Source organism: Chlamydotis macqueenii, chromosome W, assembly GCF_036417535.1.
Source record: "Chlamydotis macqueenii isolate bChlMac1 chromosome W, bChlMac1.mat, whole genome shotgun sequence".
NCBI lineage: Eukaryota > Metazoa > Chordata > Aves > Otidiformes > Otididae > Chlamydotis > Chlamydotis macqueenii.
This window is the reverse complement of record NC_141592.1, coordinates 50,455,784-50,477,360: the sequence shown is the minus strand read 5'-3', so window position 1 is coordinate 50,477,360 and position 21,577 is coordinate 50,455,784. Positions and strand designations below refer to the sequence as shown.

At 46.7% G+C, this 21,577-nt stretch overlaps 1 protein-coding gene across 2 annotated transcripts in view; it reads right to left on the bottom strand.

Moving 5' to 3' along the window:
- LOC104484533 (zinc finger RNA-binding protein-like) overlaps positions 1-13,429 on the bottom strand; it is a 69,822-nt gene extending 56,393 nt beyond the window's left edge. For both annotated transcript variants that reach the window (XM_086769522.1, XM_086769523.1), the window contains exons 1-2: positions 13,393-13,429; positions 13,034-13,118 (exon numbers count right to left, since the gene is read on the bottom strand). In XM_086769522.1, coding sequence (XP_086625648.1) covers positions 13,034-13,118; positions 13,393-13,429 — 122 coding nt within the window. The remainder of the gene's footprint in view (positions 1-13,033; positions 13,119-13,392) is intronic.
- Between the last annotated feature and the right edge of the window lie 8,148 nt (positions 13,430-21,577).

Genomic DNA, 21,577 nt, shown 5'->3' with positions numbered 1-21,577 from the left:
CAGAGAAAAGGCCACAGCAAAAATTAGCCTTGTCCACGTTGCTGTCTGGTGTACGAAACGCCTTTCACCAAGTGAAATGAAGTTCTCCCAAGACAGGTGCATGTTTTACTTTGATACTTTGCAAGCTGGACATAAGACAAACACTGCAGCTACTTTTATGATATGAACATTTAATATTGCTGTGTACACTCAGAATTGTGATTCTGAAACAATATAACATGTAAAAATATTTTTCCCATTTGCAAATTCTAAGTCCCCATTCCAAAACCCTAAGGCATCAAAGAGTTATTAAGAACTCTCTGTCTGATTCTATACCACAAATTAAGATATAGTATAGTTTATAAAATCAATTAAACTGTAGTATAGCTTTTAAAAAATATATAATTCTAGGTAGATATTTAGCCTGGAAAAGTCCATCCTGAACACTTACATTTGGCTAAGCTGTATTAAAACACCAGCAACAAAAAGTCTATACCCTGAGAACAAACTCTCAAAAACAAGGTGTTAACCATCTGGGGGGGGGGGGGGGGGGGGGGGAGGCCTTCTACAAGAAGCTGCTAGAAGTTTGCCCTTTGTCTAGTGGACTCAGCCGGGCCTAGGGTGGACCTGCTGCTGGCCAGGGCTGAGACAATTGGTAGCAGAATGTTCCCTGATAAGGCCTCTGCAATAACATATTTAAGAAGATGGGGGGGGGGGGGGGGGCGGAAGTGAAAAAGGAGAAGCAGGGGGCAGAGAGGGGAGGCTGCCTTGCAGCCCTCACGCTCTGGCCTCCCACGGGGAGGCCGTCTAGGCCTGACTCGACCCAGCCCAGCTGCAAGAAGTGGAGAGAAAAGATTTGAAGAGAACCTGAGAGGCACCTGCCTGAGCCTGATTGTGAAGAATTTCTTGTGAGAGGAATGGCTGCAGATGCCAAGGTCAGTGAAGAAGGAGGGGGAGGAGTAATGCTGCTCCTGGCCAGAATTCCCCTGCAGCCTGTGGTGATGACCATGGTGGAGCAGGTTGTCCCCCTGCAGCCCATGGAAGTCCATGGAGGAGCAGAGATCCACCTGCAGCCCATGGAGGACCCCATGCCAGGGCAGGTGGATGCCTGAAGGAGACTGTGGCCTGTGGAGGGCCCACTGGGGCAGCCATTCCGGAGGGAGTGCACCCTGTGGAAGAGATGACCCACACTGGAGCAGTTCATCAAGGACTGTAGCCCATGGGAGGGATCCCACGATGGAGCAGAGGAGGAATGTGAGGAGTTCTTCTCCCGAGGAGGAAGGAGCGACATAAAGCAACAAGTGATAAACTGACCATAACCCCCATTCCCTATTCCCCCTTGTACCGCTTGGGGGAGGGGAAGGAGGTAGAGATAACTGAAAAGAAGTTAAGCCTGGGAAGAGGGAGGGGTGGAGGGAAGTTGTTTTTCTTCTCTTCCTCATTATCCTGCTTTGGTTTTAATAATAAATGGTTTTCCCCAAGTCGAGTTTGTTTTGCCCATAACGATAACTTTAAGGATCTCACCCTGTCCTTATCTCAAACCTCGAGCCGTTTTTCTTATATTATCTCTCCCTATTCTCTCAGAGGGTGGGGGGAGTGAGAGAGAGACTGCGTAGTCCAGTCATGCTAAGGGCTAAACTACAACACCCAACAAAGAGAAAGTCAGGCAAAAATGCCAGGAGGCCTGCATGGATGAACAGGGAGCTCCTGGAACAACTGACAATCAAGAAGGAAGCCTACAGAGGGTGGAAGAAAGGACAGGTAGCCTGGGAGGAATACAGACAGGTTGTCTGAGCAGCCAGGGATCAGGTAAGGCAGGCTAACACCCTGACAGAATTGAATCTGGCCAGGGACGTCAAGGACAACAAGAAAAGCTTCTATAGGTACGTTGAGGGACAAAAGGAAGTCCAGGGAGAATATAGGCCCTCTCCGGAAGGAAATGGGTGACCTGGTTACCTGGGACATGGAGAAGGCTGAGGTGCTTAATGACTTTTTTGCCTTGCTCTTCACCAATAAGGGTTCTAGGCACGTCACCCGTCGCGGAAGGCAAAAGCAGGGACTGGGAGAAAGAGAAACTGGCCACTGTAGCAGAAGAGCAGGTTCAGGAACATCTGAGGAACCTGAAAGTGCACAAGTCCATGGGATGAGATGCATCTGCAGGTCCTAAGGGAACTGGTGGATGAAGCTGCCAAGACACTGGCCATCATATTTGATAAGTCATGGCAGTCTGGTGAGATCCCCGATGACTGAAAAATGGGAAACCTAATCCCTATTTTTAAAAAGGGGAAACAAGGAAGACCCAGGGAACTACAGGCCGGTCAGCCTCACCTCTGTGCCTGGCAAGGTCATGGAACAGATTCTCCTGGAAACCATGCTAAGGCACATGGAGAGCAAGGAGGTGGTTGGTGACAGCCAACATGGCTTCACCAAGGGCAGATCATGCCTGACCAATTTGGTGGCCTTCTGTGATGGTGTTACAGCATTGGTGGACAACGGACGAGCAACTGATGTTATCTACCTGGACTTGTGCAAGGCATTTGACACTGTCCCGCATGACATCCTTCTCTCTAAACTAGAGAGGCATGAATTTGACGGACGGATCTATTGGTGGATAAGGAATTGGCTGGATGGCTGCACTCAAAGAGTGGTGGTCAATGGCTCAATGTCCATGTGGAGACTGGTGACGAGTGGCATACCTCAGGATTCAGTATTGAGACCGGCCCTGTTTAACATCTTTGTTGGTGACATGGACAGTGGGATAGAGTGCATCCTCAGCAAGTTCACCAACGACACCAAGCTGTGGTGTGGTCGACATGCTGGAGGGAAGGAATGCCATCCAGAGGGACCTTAATAGGCTGGAGAGTGTTGTGGTTTTGTTTAGTAGGGGGGGCCTAAGGTGGTAGCTTCTGTAGGAAACTGCTAGAAGTCGCTCCCCTTTGTTCAGGGGACTTGGCCAGGCCTAGGGCGGACCCACTGCTGGCCAAGGCCGAGCCGATTGGTAGCAGAATGTCTCGTGATGACGCCTCTGCGATAACGTATTTAAGAATGGGAAAACAGAAAAAAGAGAGAGAGAAGAGAAGATGTGAAGAAGCTGAGCGGGGGCAGAGGCGCAGAGGGGGAGGCGCAGGCCTCATGGGCCTTGCAGGCCTCACCCTCTGGCCTCTCGCCAGGCAGCCGACTGGGCCCGACTCGGTCCAGCCCGGCTGCAAGAAGTGGAGAGGAGATGAGAAGTGAATGAGATGCAAAAAAAGATCCTGAGAGACATCTACCAGCCTGTTGTGAGGAACGGCTGCAGACGCCAAGGTCAGTTCAGAAGGAAGGGGAGGAGTAATGTGGCTCCTGGCCAAGATTCCCCTGCAGCCAGTGGTGACGACCATGGTGGAGCAGGTTGTCCCCCTGCAGCCCATGGAGGTCCACGGAGGAGCAGAGATCCACTTGGAGCCCGTGAAGGACCCCATACCGGGGGAGGTGGATGCCTGAAGGCAGCTGTGGCCCGTGGAGGGCCCGCTGGGACAGCTGTTCTGGAGAGACTGCACCCGTGGAAGAGATGACCCACGCCGGAGCAGTTCCACAAAGGACTGTGGCCCGTGGGAGGGACCCCACGCTGGAGCAGGGGAGGAATGTGAGGAGTTCTTCCCCCGACGATGAAGCAGCGGCGTAAAACAACATATGATGAACTGACTGCAACCCCCATTCCCTCTTCCCCCCTGTGCCGCTCGGGGAGGGGGAAGGTAGTAGAGATAATGTTAAGCTTGGGAAGAGGGAGGGGTGGATGGAGGTTATCTTGTTCTCTGTCTCATGAGAACCTCATGAAGTTCAACCAGGCCCTGCACATGGGTTGGGACAATCCCAACCACAAATATAGGCTGGATGGAGAATGGATCAAACGCAGCCCTGAGGAGAAGAACTTGGGAGTGCTGGTGGACAAGAAGCTCAACATGAGACAGCAATGCGCCCTTGCAGCCCAGAAAGCCAACTGCATCCTGGGGTGCATCGAGAGGAGTGTGGCCAGCAGGTCGAGGGAGGGGATTCTGCCTGTCTACTCTGCTCTGGTGAGACCCCACCTGGAGTACTGCATCCAGCTCTGGAGCCCCAAACATAAGAAGGATGTGGACCTGTTGGAGCGAGTCCAGAGGAGGGCCACAAAGGTGATCAGAGGGCTGGAGCACCTCTCCTATGAGGACAGGCTGAGAGTTGGGGCTGTTCAGCCTGGAGAAGAGGAGGCTCTGAGGAGACCTTATAGCAGCCTTCCAGTATCTCAAGGGGGTCTATAAGAAAACTGAAAAGGGAGTTTTGACAAGGGCATGTAGTGATAGGACAAGGAGTAATTACTTTAAACTGAAAGAGGGTAGATTTAGATTGGATATAAGGAAGAAATTCTTTACTGTGAGGGTGGTAGAACACTGGAACACGTTGCCCAGAGAAGTTGTGAATGCCCCATCCCTGGAAGTGTTCAAGGCCAAGTTGGATGGGGCTTTGAGCAACCTGGTCTAGTAGGTGTCCCTGCCCGTGGCAGGGGCATTGGAACTAGATGATCTTTAAGGTCCCTTGCAACCCAAGCCATTGTATGATTCTATCAACTTTAATGAAAATTATTATTTCCTATTATTAAAACTTTGTGAATGAAACATTTTTTGTAACGCAATTCACTAGGCCTGAAGGCATGCACACGTGCAATCTTCTCTTGAATTCTGTTAAGTTTTAGCAGTCCCTGGTAACATATTATATGGTTTAACTACACAACGCCTAAAAAAGAGACAATTGTCTATAGTAATTTTGATTTTCCCTTCCTCTTCCTTGTTTCTAAAAACTTCCTTCTGTCATTCCATTAGAAACAAAAAATACCAATTGCTAATGGATAGCCAAACCATATACTATCAGTTAATGATCTTAAAGTTAATATCCTTATGTTTCCAATACACCCTTACTGCTTTGTTCATTATCACATTTAGTCTCACAAGCTGATTGAAATCCAATCAAATTCTGCAATGTTTTCCTCACTGTACGTCACAACATAACTGCAAGTGTCTGTAACAGTGATGCAAATAAATGCTCTGTATCTACCTCTCTTTACTCAGTTGCACACAAGGGACAGCTCAATGCCTATGCCTGCTTCCTTCATTATCAAAACAATTATTTTATTCAAATCTAGTTAACAGTCATCTTCACAATGATAATGCAAGACAAAAAGAACTGAGCTTGAGATGGTACTTTTTCAGGCAGACATAAAAACTGCTAATATTTTCCCTGACAAAAATCACGGAATCAAAGAATGGCTGAGGCTGAAAAGGACCTCTGGAGGTCATCTGGGGGTCAAATTCCACTCAAGCAGGGCTGCCTCTAGCCAGTTGCCCAGGACCTTGTCCAGACAGCTTTTGAATATCTCCAAGGAGGGAGACTCCACAAGTCCCCTGGGCAACCTGTGCCAGTGCTCAAGTCACTCTCACAGTAGAAACAATAAATGTTTCCTGATGTTCAAAGGGAACCTCCTGTGTTTCAGTTTGTGCCTGTTGCCTCTGGTCCTGTCACTGGGCACCACTGAAAAGAGCCTGGCTCTGTCCTCTTTGCACCCTTCCTTCCAGGTATTTATATACGTTAGTAAGATCCCCCCTGAGCCTTCTCATCTCTAGGCTAAACAGTCCCAGCTCTCTCAGTCTTTCCTCATAGGAGAGAGGCTCCAGTCCCTTCATCATCTTTGTGGCCTTTCATTGGACTCTCTCCAGTATGTCCATGTCTCTCTTGTACTGGGGAGCCCAGAACTGGACACATGACTCCAGGTGTGGCCTCAACCAGTGGTGGGTTAGAGAGGAAGGATCAGCTTCCTCAGCCTGCTGGCAATATTTTGTCTAATGCAGCCCAGGATGCCATTCGCCTTCTTTGCTGCAAGGGCACATTGTTGGCTCAAGTTCAACTTGGTGTTCACCAGGACCCCCCAGGTCCTTTCCTGCCAAGCTGCCTTCCATGGGGTTGTTCCTCCCCAGGTGCTGGACTTTGCACTTCCCCATGTTGAACTTCACGAGGTTCCTGTCAGTCCATTTCTCCAGCCCGTTGAAATCTCTCTGGATGGCAGCACAACCCTCTGGCACATCAGCCACCACTCCCAATTTTGTGTCATCAGCAAACTTGCTGAGGGTACACTCTGCCCCATCATCCAGATCATTAAGGAAGATGTTAGACAAAAAAATGCTAAAACTGGCAAGTTCTCTATAAAAGGAAAACAACTTCACTAGTATGGAAAACTGTATTCAATTCTTAAAACATTCTTTACTTCCTGCCTTAGGCTACTATTTTGCTTTCCTAGCTACTGATAATGCAACTACACTTTAACCTACCATTTTTGCATTTAAGTAGCAGACAAAATTTTACACATAATTTAACACCCCAGCGTTAAGCCTACAACCAACATCCATTTTCAGGTTACAACCAGAAAGGATGTAACTATAGCATTAATAGAAACACTTCCCCAAGCGCTCAGTTCCTAAAGACATAAGCCTGTCGCAAATTTAAACTAGTTGGCATACTTCCCTCCTAAAAATGACAAAGGCTCCTCTGGTTAGTGAGGCACCTTTCCTCCCCAATTACCACCACCTCCTCTGTCTCCCCATCATTAGCCAACTGAAATACTGGCATAAAGCCCATGTTAACAAACCCAGAGCCCCTTATTGCCTTTCTAATGTTGGCATATCTCCTTTGAGAGTGGAACCTCACTGATTTAAAAATAAGTCTATCAAAATATTTTTATAAACAGCAGTAAGTTACTGGACCTTGCCATTCAGCCAGCTTTCAGTCTACCTCACTGTATGCTTATCCAGCCCATGCATCTACAGCTTGTCTATGAGGATATTGTGAGACTGTCAGAGGCCTTACTGAAGTCCAGTTAGACAATATCAACTGCTCTCCTCTCATCTACCAGGCCAGCCATTTCTTTGCAGATGTTTATCAAGTTGATCAAGCACGACTTACCCTTAGTGAAACCATGCTGACTACTGCTGATAATGATTTTCTTGTCCTTAATGTGCCTGGAAATGGTTTCCAGGATTAGCTCCATCACCTTCCCAAGGATCAAGGTGAGGCTGACTGGCCTGTAATTCCCTGGGTCCTCCTTGAAGATAAGAGTGACAAGGCATTGAACCTGCAAAGGCTTGTGCATATGTTTACATTTTTGTATTGTGCATGTTTCTTTTATGCTTAGTGGGGTATTCTTCAAGTGGGTGGCATGAGATATGTGGATGAAGTCTAATGTAAATTTTTCATCATTTGCAGATTTGTAATTATTCAACTCAGTATGTTCATTCAAATGTACATTTTCACTTCAGAATAAGCCTTAAGTCCTACTCAGTATTGTCCCTATCTTCCTGTTTTCCATCAGTACAAGTCTGAATTATGTTTAGTGATAATTTAAGCTTGGTCTAGTAGGCCTGTGTGGATTACAGCCCTAGCATCTCTGAAAGGCCAAATACTTTTGATATCAGTTGAAGAAGAGGTAACTGGGGCAGACACTGAAGACAAAAGTAAATTTAATTAGAAGTACTAGCAAATGTGAACAAACACTCCACCCTCAAACAATTCTCAATTACCAATTTATCCATCCACAGCATTTCACCTTCCTTGGCTGTTCTGCACCAGTCTCGAGTATCCTGTAACATCACACACTGCACTTGAATGCCAAACTAGCTATAATTGCAAGAGTTCACTTCCATATAGACACCTAGAAGACTACATCTTAACCTAAACTCACAGGCACTACAATTGGCTCTGGACCCTAACTGCTACAATTGCCTTTTTCTGTGAAGACTCACCACACTTAGTAATATTTACACTACTTAATAGCAATCCAAAGTTAACAAATCACTCCTAACTACCCAAGAATCTCCCATCTGTGACCTGTCTCATTAGAGCAGGGACACAGTATGAACATCACTAAGATGAAACTCAGACACTCAGAGATTCTTTATCTTCTGAACAGAAACCAAACTCTTAACACAAGGTTAATTAAATGAGACCACCACATTTGCACACTTTGTCCAAACATTTCTCAGTGTCCCTATCACTCCATCAGCATCCTCACATTTCAGTCAGTCAACTCTAAAATAAAAGCATAACTATGCCTCTTATCCAGCACTGAATCAAGAATGCTAATCTTTTTTTACCAATGAAAGACAAGCCAATATTACGTTGTTCATTTCAAACTGAATAGACACAGTGGTTTGGGTGGCCTACAGAACGCACACACACACAAAGACGACTAGTATCACCAAATTCCACATTTATTACAAGTTCCTAAATAGTTAATACAGTTACTTAAATAAGTAACAAATGAGTTTTGCATTGCACGCAGGTTTATAACCTTACGCCCCAATACCACCATTATCAGAAAGCATAAAGGTATTTCAATACTGAGAGAAATTTCCTGTATCGGTATTTGCATAATCTAATGCTTCTCTCATTGTCATGATGTTCTTACTGAGTAGTGCAAACAAAGAATTTTGAATGAGCAGGGCAGTAGGAAATTTTATGCAGTGACAACACTGAAAGGAACAAAAATGCTTCTAATCCATTATTTACAGGTTTAAAGGGCACTTAGCTCTTTTGCTGCCTTTGATTAAATATGAAACGAGTTAAGATTTCAACTGTGCTTTATGAAAACTAGTATTTATGAACTAATAAAAACAGACATCTATTCACTTTCTTCTAGTCAATTCAGGGAACTATACTGCTTACACTGTTACAACAATAAATACGTTATCAACTCCTGCACACACTACTCGTGAATTTCCTAAATCCAAGATCTAACATCTGAGCTACCAATCTGGCCTTTATAACTGCCTTTGATATCAGTATTTAATGTTAAGACTATATTCCTTCAACAAATTTTAATTTATCCTTCGTGTGAATGATGAGGGAGTATTTAAATGATCCACGGCCACATATAAACCAGAAACACAGGAATATAGTGATTTCTATGCCAATAATAGCTTCATCATCTTTTTGGTTATTGATTTTAAAAAGCTATTTCCTTGAACCTAATAGTTCTAATACATTGTCCCTTCACTACTATTAACGCAAATTGGAATACTGTCATTTGGAGAAACGGGAATTCCAACAGGGTTTATACTGGTCTACAACAAATCCAGAATTAAATATGGAAAACCTTTACTACAAGCATCTTTCAAATATCAGTTAGTTAGTATAGCAGATTTTTCTGCTTTGAAAGTATTTATCAGAAATTATTTAGACTCTCTTCTTTCTGATGCAAAGTTGTTTTTCTTTTTTTTTTTTTTCCTTCTGCATGTCTCCCATTGAAGATTTAACAGCTTCTTACTTCGAGATATTCCAAGAAAGGCTTGTATCCTAAAAAGAATTGCACAGATTTTTTGCACTTTGCTGAAGTAAGTGCTGAAATCAACAGGATTCCATATATTATCATTAGGGAGCGCTGATTTAGATTCCTTTAAAGTTGCAGCCTAAAGTTCTCCCAGTGCATCAGAATTTTTGACAGCCATTTTGTCAAGAGAGAACCCCTCAAAATGTGACAAATAATGTGTTTATTATGAAACTTGTAATAACTATGTTATTTGTCATAAAAACTACAGCACTAGAACTTCTAAATTGCATATATAAAAAAATTAAGGTCTTCTGTTTTAAGTGTCTGATTTGCCCTCCTAAAACAACTTGCTATTTTGAGCAACTTTTTTAAAATCCACGGATTAATCCTGTGGTCAGAATTATTTTTTTTTTTGGTAGATTTATGAGACTCACCTGTATATTAACTACGCAGGTAATACATCTATACATCTATAATACATCTATTTGTATTCTCTGTTATCCTAGTTTCTAATGACACAGGAATTTTGTTATTCTTTAAAACTGTTACTTTGAATACTGGTAACAATCTTAGAGAACCTGTTGCAATATTTAGTCTTTTATTATCTTCCCCTGCCACCATCATCTCTTTCTACATATTTCTATACATTTTCCTACAAAATATACATTTTGTAGCACTCTGTAAACAAGCTACTAAGGACCTGCCAAATCTGCTTCATGAAGGTAAGCTCCCTTTTAGACATTTTAAGTGACTCCTGTGTTTTCTGCTCAAAATATTAAATTCATTCTTATGAAAGGACTGCTTTAACACCAATTGCTGTGTCTCTTCACTTTCAGATGTGATAAATATACAAACCATTTATAGGATGCAGTCTTTTACTGAGATACAAATGGAATAATATCTTGTGCTTGTGATAGCAAAAGAAAAAGCTTCTTTCAATCAGTTTATTAATATTCTCAAGAACACATTTAGTATTAACTATGAAAACAGTTTTGAACTTGAACTTTATTCCAATTATAGATTTTTACATTGCAATTCAAAAGGAAATTTCAGATGAGTTGTTCAGGTCCTTAAGTCTATAGACCACCTCAGCTACAAAATAAAAGGAAAAACAGTTTAAAAAAAATTAATCTCCACTTCAAAACTGCAGATATATGGATCTCAGTTTATTATTCACTTAAATATTAATGATTTACTTACTTACAAAAAAAATTCCTCTATGCTATTTAGAAATTACTTCATATCCCATGACAACCCAGTTTCAAATTTCACTATAACTGTCAAGTAAAACATAAACATACTGTGAGCACCTAATCTTAAAAGAACTAGAAGACGAGCTAAGTTTAATTCTCTCCTTTAACTATTATACACTGGAGTAAATGAAAATTAATGTACATTTCCAGGAAAGAATAGATAGAAAGAACAGATTGGGAGTCATTCCAAGACCTCCATAAAACTGTATATTCCTGAAACTGTCAGGTATGCAATTTTGATTAGCTAGTTAACAGTAGCACAAATCTGCATCCATTTGTTAATAACTCCTTATATATTTTCTTTATTCTTCTGTTTTTCCTATTGTCGTGGTTTTGTTTAGTGGGGGGGGCCTAAGGTGGTAGCTTCTGTAGGAAACTGCTAGAAGTCGCTCCCCTTTGTTCAGGGGACTTGGCCAGGCCTAGGGCGGACCCGCTGCTGGCCAAGGCCGAGCCGATTGGTAGCAGAATGTCTCGTGATAACGCCTCTGCGATAATGTATTTAAGAAGGGGAAAACAGAAAAAAAAAAGACAGAGGAGAGAAGATGTGAAGAAGCTGAGTAGGGGCAGAGGCACAGAGGGGGAGGCACAGGCCTCATGGGCCTTGCAGGCCTCACCCTCTGGCCTCTCGCCAGGCAGCCGACTGGGCCCAACTCGGTCCAGCCCGGCTACAAGAAGCGGAGAGGAGATGAGAAGTGAATAAGATGTAAAAAAGATCCTGAGAGACATCTACCAGCCTGTTGTGAGGAACAGCTGCAGACGCCAAGGTCAGTTCAGAAGGAGGGGGAGGAGTAATATGGCTCCTGGCCAAGATTCCTCTGCAGCCTGTGGTGACGACCATGGTGGAGCAGGTTGTCCCCCTGCAGCCCATGGAGGTCCACGGAGGAGCAGAGATCCACTTGGAGCCCGTGAAGGACCCCGTATCGGGGGAGGTGGATGCCTGAAGGCAGCTGTGGCCCGTGGAGGGCCCGCTGGGACAGCTGTTCTAGAGGGACTGCACCCCATGGAAGAGATGACCCACGCCGGAGCAGTTCCACGAAGGACTGTGGCGTAGGGGTGGGACCCCACAACAGAGCAGAGGAGGAATGTGAGGAGTTCTTCCCCCAACCATGAAGCAGCAGCGTGAAACAACATGTGATGAACTGACCACAACCCCCATTCCCTCTTCCCCCCTGTGCTGCTCGGGAGGGGAAGGTAGTAGAGATAATGTTAAGCTCGGGAAGAGGGAGGGGTGGGGGGAGGTTATCTTGTTCTCTGTCTCATTATCCTGCTGTTTGTAGTAATAAATGAATAGTTTTCCCCAAGTCGAGTCTGTTTTGCCCGTGACGGTAACTTTAAGGATTTCTCCCTGTCCTTATCTCAAACCTCGAGCCGTTTTTCCTTATATTTTCTCTCCCTGTTCTCTCGGAGTGTGGGGGGAGTGAGAGAGAGACTGCGTAGTCTGGTCCGATCGGGGCTGAACTATGACACCTATTAACATAGACTTAGAAGTCAAGGAAGATTTTTAGTACAGATTTATGAAATGAATAATGTAGATTCAAATGTAGACTTCGAGGTGCTACTCCAATACAAGCCAAAAATGTGAAGATGTTCCTGACTGTATCTGTTTTTTGCCAAATTAAGTAATTTGATTTCAGAAAAAGTGAGATAATAGATGCTACCAATTACTTTTTAACACTGATACATGATTTGCATGCACAAAGGGTACTAAGATACAAAGATGCGGTATGTCTATACAAGATATACAATTACAGGTCTCTGAGCTCCACTATAAGACCTGCTCCTGGTCTTAGATATTCAAGTAGGAAATCTTTTTAAAAGGTGCCTGGCCCCAAAAGTACCTTTTCTACTTTCTGAGAGACATTAATTATAACGTTGCCTCAGTGGAATGAGATAGTCCCCTGTATTTTCTGGTGCTTCAGCTCTTCCCTTATCCATCCAGTCTCCTATAGGTTGGATTGGTGTAATTTTAACCTATGTTAAAAAGGATTCTGTCCTCCCACACCAACATAGGAGGAAGCAAAGACTTGGGGAACAAGTCCCATCTTCCCTGAAGCTGAAGAAGGGCCCAGGAGCAACAGATGGTAACTCGCTGGTGGCGTTGACTGGTCATTTTAATTTAAGAGCTTTGAGACCTGATGCTGCCGCTGATTCTCCTCCTCCTCCGTGGTGCCCGGCTCCACCTCCCCACCCTCACATCACTGGGGATACAGGGAGGCCCTTACCAGGAGGATAAGAAAACACATCCGCGGACGGGGCAGACAAGCAGAAGGGTCCCAAGCATAACCATCCCGGAGAAACGGGGTGCAGAAGAGGCCTCCACACGATGGGGGACGGGAACGGTCCCAAGCACTCACTCCCGAGGGGGCGGGGAGATCCCGGTCAAGGACACGGGACCGGAGGCGAAGAATGGAGAGGTGGCTCCGGGACTGGACAGAGGGAGGGGCGGGACAGGGCAGGGAGGAGTCGCGGCGGTTACCTATACTGGGCAGCAGCCCCGCTATGGGTGAAACCAAAGTAGTTGCCGGTGGCCATTTTGGCATCTTCTCCCAGCCGGCTGGGCACTGTGGCGACGATAACCAAGCGGCAGCGGCGGTGGTCGGGGCCATGACAGGAGGCCCGGCAAGAGGAGGGGGAAGGAGGAGACGGGGGAGGGGGAGAAAAAGGACGTGCAGACAAGAGACAAAAAGAGCGCGCGAGCGCCAAGTCAGACACGGCGCCTCAGGAACACCGCCCTCCGTTTCCCCACCCCGCGTGCGAGCCGCATCCCCTCACCGCCACCGCCGCCCCCTCCCCCGCGCGCAAGGACACAAATAAACACCGAGCACCGTTACTTACCATAGGTGAACGAAACTACCGGGCATATAGGAATCATGAATCCAAGCTGGCAGCGACAACAACAGTTCAACTCTCACTCTCACTCTCACTCTCACTCTCACCCCCTCCCCCTCCTCCTCCTCCTCCTCCTCCTCACCACGCTCGCTCCCTTCTCCACACACACCTACAGCGACAACAGCGGAGCGCAGCCGGGCCGGAACTGCGCGCACACGCGAGATATGCAAGAGGCCGCTGGGAGTTGTAGTCCGGCCCATGACTGCCCGCCCACAGAAGAACACGCTTGGTGCTGCGGGAACTGCTACCGCGCTTGAGGCGCGAATCCTCATGTGCGGGATTTGCAAAGCCCCTTGGGAGTTGTAGTCCTCCTCCCTGAGACTCAGGCGCGAGGGAGAGCTGCTCTCAGAGGATCGCTACACGTGCCGCCCGCCTGCCCCTTTCTTCCCTCCATTATCCCGTGTTCTGCACCCACAGTTACACCGTATCTGTACCCATGGACTCAAATTGCAAAGATAGGATCAGTTTCTCATTCTTGCCTGCAAAGGCACAACGCACTGCAGCAGGTAGTTCAAGTAACAGAAATCTAGATGAAATGGGTCACCGCCGCCCTTGACACATACTAGTGTTTGTCCACATGCACATACTGCATGTGTAAATATACCAGCTTTCCCACACAAGCACGTTGTCAGCTGAAAATTGACATACGCAGCAGGTACCTAGTTAGCACTCTTGCAAGACCATGGAGTTAGAAGGCAGCACCTGCAGCTAGCACACATGTGCAGAGTTCCTAGCAAGACCTAGCACTTGTCTAAACTTGCAACAAGTTTTAGATTCACTTGGGCCCTGAGGTGCACCACCACAATCACATATGTGAAGAGCAATGTAGTTATCATTCATCTAAAGCCATGTGCACATTGTCTGACCTGTCCCCAAGGTGCCACAGCTGGTGCATATCCACAAATTAGTTGTGCAATAGTTCCCATATGATTATTGTACATGTGAGGTAAACCCTCACCCATATAGGGCTCATTTATTTGAAGTTTCTATGAACCAGCAGCCCATGAGATTGCTCCTAAAAACTGTTAGGCAGTATGTGTGCTGGTTCAGGGAGGGCAGGGGGCGCGCTACAATGGCAGCTTCCGCAAGAAGCTGCTAGAAGTTTCCCCTTTGTCTGGTGGACTCGGCCAGGTCTAGGGAGGACCTGCTGCTGGCCAGGGTCTGGCTAATCGGTGACAGTGATAACACCTCTGTGATAACATATTTAAGAAGGGAAAAATAAAATAGAATAGAAATAATAAAAATAAATTAATAATAATAATTTAAAAAAAGAAGTGAGAAAGCAGAAGCGAGAGCAGAGAGGGGGAGACGCGAGCCTCGTGGGCCTTGCAGCCCTCACCCAGCCTCCCATTGGGTGGCTGTCTGGGCCCAAACTGGGCCACGAGAAGTGAAGAGAGGATATGTGAAGATGTTGAAGACTAACTCTGAAAGTTAGCTAACATAAATTAAGTCAAGATGTTCTTTGTATACGATAAGCTGACAAGCAGAGGACAATTCATCATCTCTAATTAAAAGAACAAACATTCAGTATCCTTTAACCAAGGACAGCTGAGCAATTAAAACCTTGAGGAGGACATTTAATCAGAATGGTTTGAGGATGCTTTGTGTATGTTGCCAAACTACTGAAGAAACTGGGGGAAAAGTAATTCCGGCAGGGGTCACCACAACCACTGACTCACGGACCCTCTACCCAAATCGTACCACCGACTCAAAAGAAGTAGATGGAGTAATAGGACTGAGCATGCATACTAATTTACATGCTAGGCGAGGAGACTCTAACCAATCATTTAATAGAATAACAAAGCATATGTATTAGAAAGTTGAATATGATAATATTTTATGTATAAATATACTGCAGAGAGTCCTGCTTAGGGTGCTTGATTTGTGGGAATCCACCAAGCACCCAGGCTTGTGCAAATCTGAAATAAATGAGCAATGTCTCTCCTGAGTGTGTGACTATTGACTCATTGCACACCAGGCAACGAATCTGTCTTTTTTTTTTGGATAACAGTTTTCTGGCGACCATATTAATATTCTGTATGTGGAAACTATCTTGTGTGGAATAAGTTTGTTTGTGGTTGTCTGGGGTTTTTTTCCTTGAGTTAAGCATTAAATATTAAAAGATCATCTGTTCATCTTCCACAATTATATGGCTTGATAAGCTTGATATTTATTTGCAGTAGTAATAATTACTATATTTTCACACATATGATTTACTGTGCTTTGATTCTGTGTAAACAACCATAGTTTTTTTTTTCTAAAGACCAGACATGTAGTAAGAGCTGTATATTTTTCTTTTTTTTTGTTTTGCATGATATAGAACAACATTAAGAAACAGCCAATTTCCAAGAATTAGTTTAAAAGTGCACTTTTAATTTCTAGTATTAACTTCCTGTTTTCCTGCTACTAAATTGAAAAAGGGTCATGCTGTATTCCTCAGAGTGAAGAATTACAGCAAGATAACACAAGAATGACAAGAATCAGCTGGTATCAACAAAGATGAGTCACTTCCAGACCAGGGGGATGGGAGATAAGGGAGTAAGGTTGCCCGAAAGTAACCTAAAGCTAATTAGCATGGTAAAAATCACACCTCTGGGAGGAGACCCTACATGTTAATGTCTGACCACCTTTGTATAATGAACTAGTCACTAATCAAGACCTGTGCATAAGTGCACCAGTTATGTAACTAAAAGCCGACCAATGAGCCAGTCTTGGGCAACTTCTCCTTTGTTGTAACCTGTATAAAAGCCTATGAACTTTACAAAGAGGTTGTCATAGTTCAGCCCCAATCAGGACCAGACTACACAGTCTCTCTCTCGCTCCCCCCACCCTCCGAGAGAATAGGAGGAGATGATATAAGGAAAAACGGCTCAAGGTTTGAGATAAGGACGGGGAGAAATCCTTAAAGTTACCGTTACGAGCAAAACAGACTCGACTTGGGGAAAACTATTCATTTATTTCTAAAACTAGCAGAAGAATGAGACAGAGAACAAGATAACCTCCCCCCACCCCTCCCTCTTCCCAGGCTTAACATTATCTCTACTACCTCCCCTCCCAGAGCGGCACGGGGTGGGGGGAAAGGGAATGGGGGTCGCGGTCAGTTCATCACGCATTGTTTTACGCCGCTGTGTCATCATCAGGGGAAGAACTCCTCACATTCCTCCCCTGCTCCAGCGTGGGGTCCCTCCCACGGGCCACAGTCCTTCGTGGAACTGCTCCGGCGTGGGTCATCTCTTCCACGGGGTGCAGTCCCTTCAGAACAGCTGTCCCAGCAGGCCCTCCACGGGCCACAGCCTCCTTCAGGCCTCCACCTGCTCCAGCGTGGGGTCCTCCACGGGCTGCAGGTGAATCTCTGCCCCTCCGTGGACCTCCATGGGCTGCAGGGGGACAACCTGCTCCACCATGGTCTTCACCACGAGTTGCAGAGGAATCTTGGCCAGGAGCCATATTACTCCTCCCCCTCCTTCTTCACTGACCTTGGCGTCTGCAGCCGTTCCTCACAACAGGCTGGCAGATGTCTCTCAGGATGCTTTTTACATCTTGTTCACTTCTCATCTCCTCTCCACTTCTTGCAGCTGGGCTGGGCCGTGTTGGGCCCAGTCGGCTGCCTGGCGAGAGGCCAGAGGGTGAGGCCTGCAAGGCCCACACCTCCCCCTCTCTGCCCCTCACTCAGCTGCTTCATATCTCTCTTCCTCTTTTTTTTCCTGTTTTCCCCTTCTTAAATACATTATCGCAGAGGCGTTATCACGGAACATTCTGCTACCAATTGGCTCGGCCTTGGCCAGCAGCAGGTCCGCCCTAGGCCCGGCCGAGTCCACTGAACAAAGGGGAGCAACTTCTAGCAGTTTCCTACAGAAGCTACCACCTTAGGCCCCCCCTCACTAACAAAACCAGAACAGAGGTGTACTAGATTTGCGCATTATTGCCTAGCATCCCTTTCTGTACAGAACTGCATTAAAAGCTAGAAGGTGGATCTTGACTCTGTGTGCTCACTGTCTCTGGTGCACCAGGCACAAACTTATTCCCAGATTAAGGGACAATTTCTGACGACCACAAAGGAACTGCCAAAAGGCCTTGCCCAGTTGTGATGGTTTAGCCCTTGTCACCACACAGTTTCTCGCTCTCCCTCCCCCTCCCCAGCAGGATGGGGCAGAGAATTGGGAAAGAAGGAAAACTCGTGGGTTGAGATGAAGACAGTTTACTAGAATAGCAAAGGAAAACTACAATAATAATAGAATATAAGGATATTAAAATATACAAAATGAACAATGCATGATTTCTCACCTGCCAATGTCCCAATGACTGATACAACCGGTTCCGAGCAGCGATCACGGAAACAAAACCGAGCAGCAAGCGAAGGAGATCAAAAGTGAGCCAGCAAGGTAGAGGGAATGATGGCAGCGAGCAAGAGAGAGGTGGAAGAAGATGCATGCAAAGGATGCCCCCTCTCATGGGCAACCCCCACTTATATACTGAGCATGACCTTTATGGCATGGAATATTCTCTTTGGCCAGTTTGGGTCAATTATTCTGTCTGTCTTTCTCCCAGCTTCCTGCATCTGCACATTAGTGAGACTTGGAAAGCAGGACAGTGTCCTTGGTCTCATTCACAACAACTGGTATCATCAGGGTGTTTTATCAACATTCTTCACATATAAAATCCAAAACACACCAGCTACTGAGAGGAAAATTAACTCCATCCCTGCCAAAACCAGGACAGTATCCATCCCTTATTCCATACCATCTACGTCATGCTTATAGATATACACACAGATATAACTCTCTCAATCTATGAGCTATCCCTCCAAAGTCTGTTGAGTTCATTTAGTCCATGAATTTGGGCTCCATCTGTCATAACAGTTTTTCAGGGCAGGAGAGATGGTATGTAGTGCGGGACTGTTGCATGCTGCATTTGGAGCTCGAGGTTGGTACATCTGGCGTGGCTGGTGTATCATGTCCATGGTCTGCGAATTGAAGATGTTGATCTAAAGGAAGCCCATATGTATGTTTTTGGGGAGGTTTACATGGCACCGGGTCTGCTAGCAACAGATGGAATTCGGCTGTCTCCAAGGGGGAAAAGGATTCTCGCTCATGAGCTGGCGGGGCTAATTGACAGGGCTTGAAACTAGGCTTGAAGGGGGGAGGGGATACAACCAGGCTCACTAGAGATGAGCCCTGGGGTGACATGCCAAGGATGGGGGAGAAATCAATAGCTCAACTCAAGTGCCTTTACATCAATGCACGCAGCATGGGCAACAAACAGGAGGAGCTGGAAGCCATTGTGCATCAGGATACCTATCCAGAGGGACCTTGACATCTGGCACAGCTGCTGTACCATATCCACGATCTGCAAGTTGAAGATGTTGATCTTGAGGAAGTTGTTAGGCGCCAGTTCTGGTTCCATCACCACTGCACCTCATTATGTTTCATCGAAGTTCGTTCTCCACTGATCAGGGTGATTCTTGCTGCAATACCTTTGATATGACATAAAATAACTACAAAAAATTATGACATACAGTATTATCATCAGACAGTTCAAGTTATTAGCTACTTTCACCTAAAATCAGATCTCCTTGAGGTACATATCGGACTTTCCCACCCTCCCGCATCACCCACCAAGTACATCCAGGTCCTTGAGTAAAAACAATCCCAGGGGTGGGTTTGCCTTTGCCCAGGGGGACAGGTATTTCTTCAAGGAAGATATTGTATGCCACCCAAGCAAGTGGACCACCATGGAGAGAGGTATCCAGTTTCTGAGGGAATTAGCTGTTCGGGAGCTGATTTATAGTAACCTGGATGACTCACAGATATCTCTAGATCCAGATGAAATCGAATGTACCCGACCCACGTGGCAGAAGTTTGTACAGAGTGCAGCATCATTGTATACTAACTCATTGGCAGCAATGAGTTGGAAAGATGATGTCATAGTTCAGCCCCGATCAGGACCAGCCTACGCAATCTCTCTCTCGCTCCCCCCACCCTCCGAGAGAATAGGGGGAGATAATAGAAGGAAAAACAGCTCGAGGTTTGAGATAAGGACAGGGAGAAATCCTTAAAGTTACCGTCACAGGCAAAACAGACTCGACTTGGGGAAAACTATTCATTTATTACTACAAACAGCAGGATAATGAGACAGAGAACAAGATAACCTCCCCCCATCCCTCCCTCTTCCCGGGCTTAACATTATCTCTACTACCTTCCCCCTCACCGAGCAGCACAGGGGGGAAAAGGGAATGGGAGTCGTGGTCAGTTCATCACCCGTTGTTTTACACTGCTGCTTCATGGTTGGGGGAAGAACTCCTCACATTCCTCCCCTGCTCCTTCCTGGGGTCCCTCCCATGGGCCACAGTCCTTCGAGAAACTGCTCCGGTGTGGGTCATCTCTTCCACGGAGTGCAGTCCCTCCAGAACAGCTGCCCCAGCGGGCCCTCCACGGGCCACAGACTCCTTCAGGCCTTCACCTGCTTCGGTGTGGGGTCTTCCATGGGCTGCAGGTGAATCTCTGCCCCTCCGTGGACCTCCATGGGCTGCAGGGGGACAACCGGCTCCACCATGGTCATCACCACAGGCTGCAGGGGAATCTTGGCCAGGAGCCGCATTACTGCTCCCCCTCCTTCTTCACTGACCTTGGCGTCTGCAGCCGTTCCTCACAACAGGCTGGCAGACGCCTCTCAGGATCCTTTTTACATCTTATTCGCTTCTCATCTCCTCTCCACTTCTTGCAGCCAGGCTGGGCCGAGTCAGGCCCAGTCGGCTGCCCGGCAGGAGGCCAGAGGGTGAGGCCTGCAAGGCCCATGAGGCTCGCACCTCCCCATCTCTGCTCCTGCTCAGCTGCTTCACATCTTCTTTCTTTTTTTTTTTTTTTCTGTTTTCCCCTTCTTAAATACGTTATCGCAGAGGCGTTATCACGGGACATTCTGCTACCAATTGGCTCGGCCTTGGCCAGCAGCAGGTCCGCCCTAGACCCAGCCGAGTCCACTGAACAAAGGGGAGCAACTTCTAGCAGCTTCTTCCAGAAGCTATTACTGCAGCCCCCCCCTCACTAAACAAAACCAGAACACACATGCTCATTAATTTTCCTTAAGTCCTTGTCGTGGTTTTGTTAGTGAGGGGGGGCCTAAGGTGGTAGCTTCTGTAGGAAACTGCTAGAAGTCGCTCCCCTTTGTTCAGTGGACTCGGCCGGGCCTAGGGCAGACCCGCTGCTGGCCAAGGCCGAGCCGATTGGTAGCAGAATGTCCCGTGATAACGCCTCTGCGATAATGTATTTAAGTAGGGGAAAACAGGAAAAAGAGAGAGAGAAGAGAAGATGTGAAGAAGCTGAGCAGGGGCAGAGGTGCAGAGGGGGAGGCGCAGGCCTCATGGGCCTTGCAGGCCTCACCCTCTGGCCTCTTGCCAGGCAGCCGACTGGGCCCGACTTGGTCCAGCCCAGCTGCAAGAAGTGTAAAGGAGATGACAAGTGAATAAGATGTAAAAAAAAGATCCTGAGAGACATCTACCAGCCTGTTGTGAGGAACGGCTGCAGACGCCAAGGTCAGTTCAGAAGGAGGGGGAGGAGTAATGCGGCTCCTGGCCAAGATTCCCCTGCAGCCTGTGGTCACGACCATGGTGGAGCAGGTTGTCCCCCTGCAGCCCATGGAGGTCCACGGAGGAGCAGAGATCCACTTGGAGCCCGTGAAGGACCCCATACCGGGGGAGGTGGAGGCCTGAAGGCAGCTGTGGCCCGTGGAGGGCCCGCTGGGACAGCTGTTCTAGAGGGACTGCACCCGTGGAAGAGATGACCCACGCCGGAGCAGTTCCATGAAGGACTGTGGCGTATGGGAGGGACCCCACGCTGGAGCAGAGGAGGAATGTGAGGAGTTCTTCCCCCGACCATGAAGCAGCGGCGTGAAACAACGTATGATGAACTGACTGCAACCCCCATTCCTTCTTCCCCCCTGTGCCGCTCGGGAGGGGAAGGTGGTAGAGATAATGTTAAGCTTGGGAAGAGGGAGGGGTGGGGGGAGGTTATCTTGTTCTCTGTCTCATTATCCTGCTGTTTGTAGTAATAAATGAATAGTTTTTCCCAAGTCGAGTCTGTTTTGCCCGTGACGGTAACTTTAAGGATTTCTCCCTGTCCTTATCTCAAACCTCGAG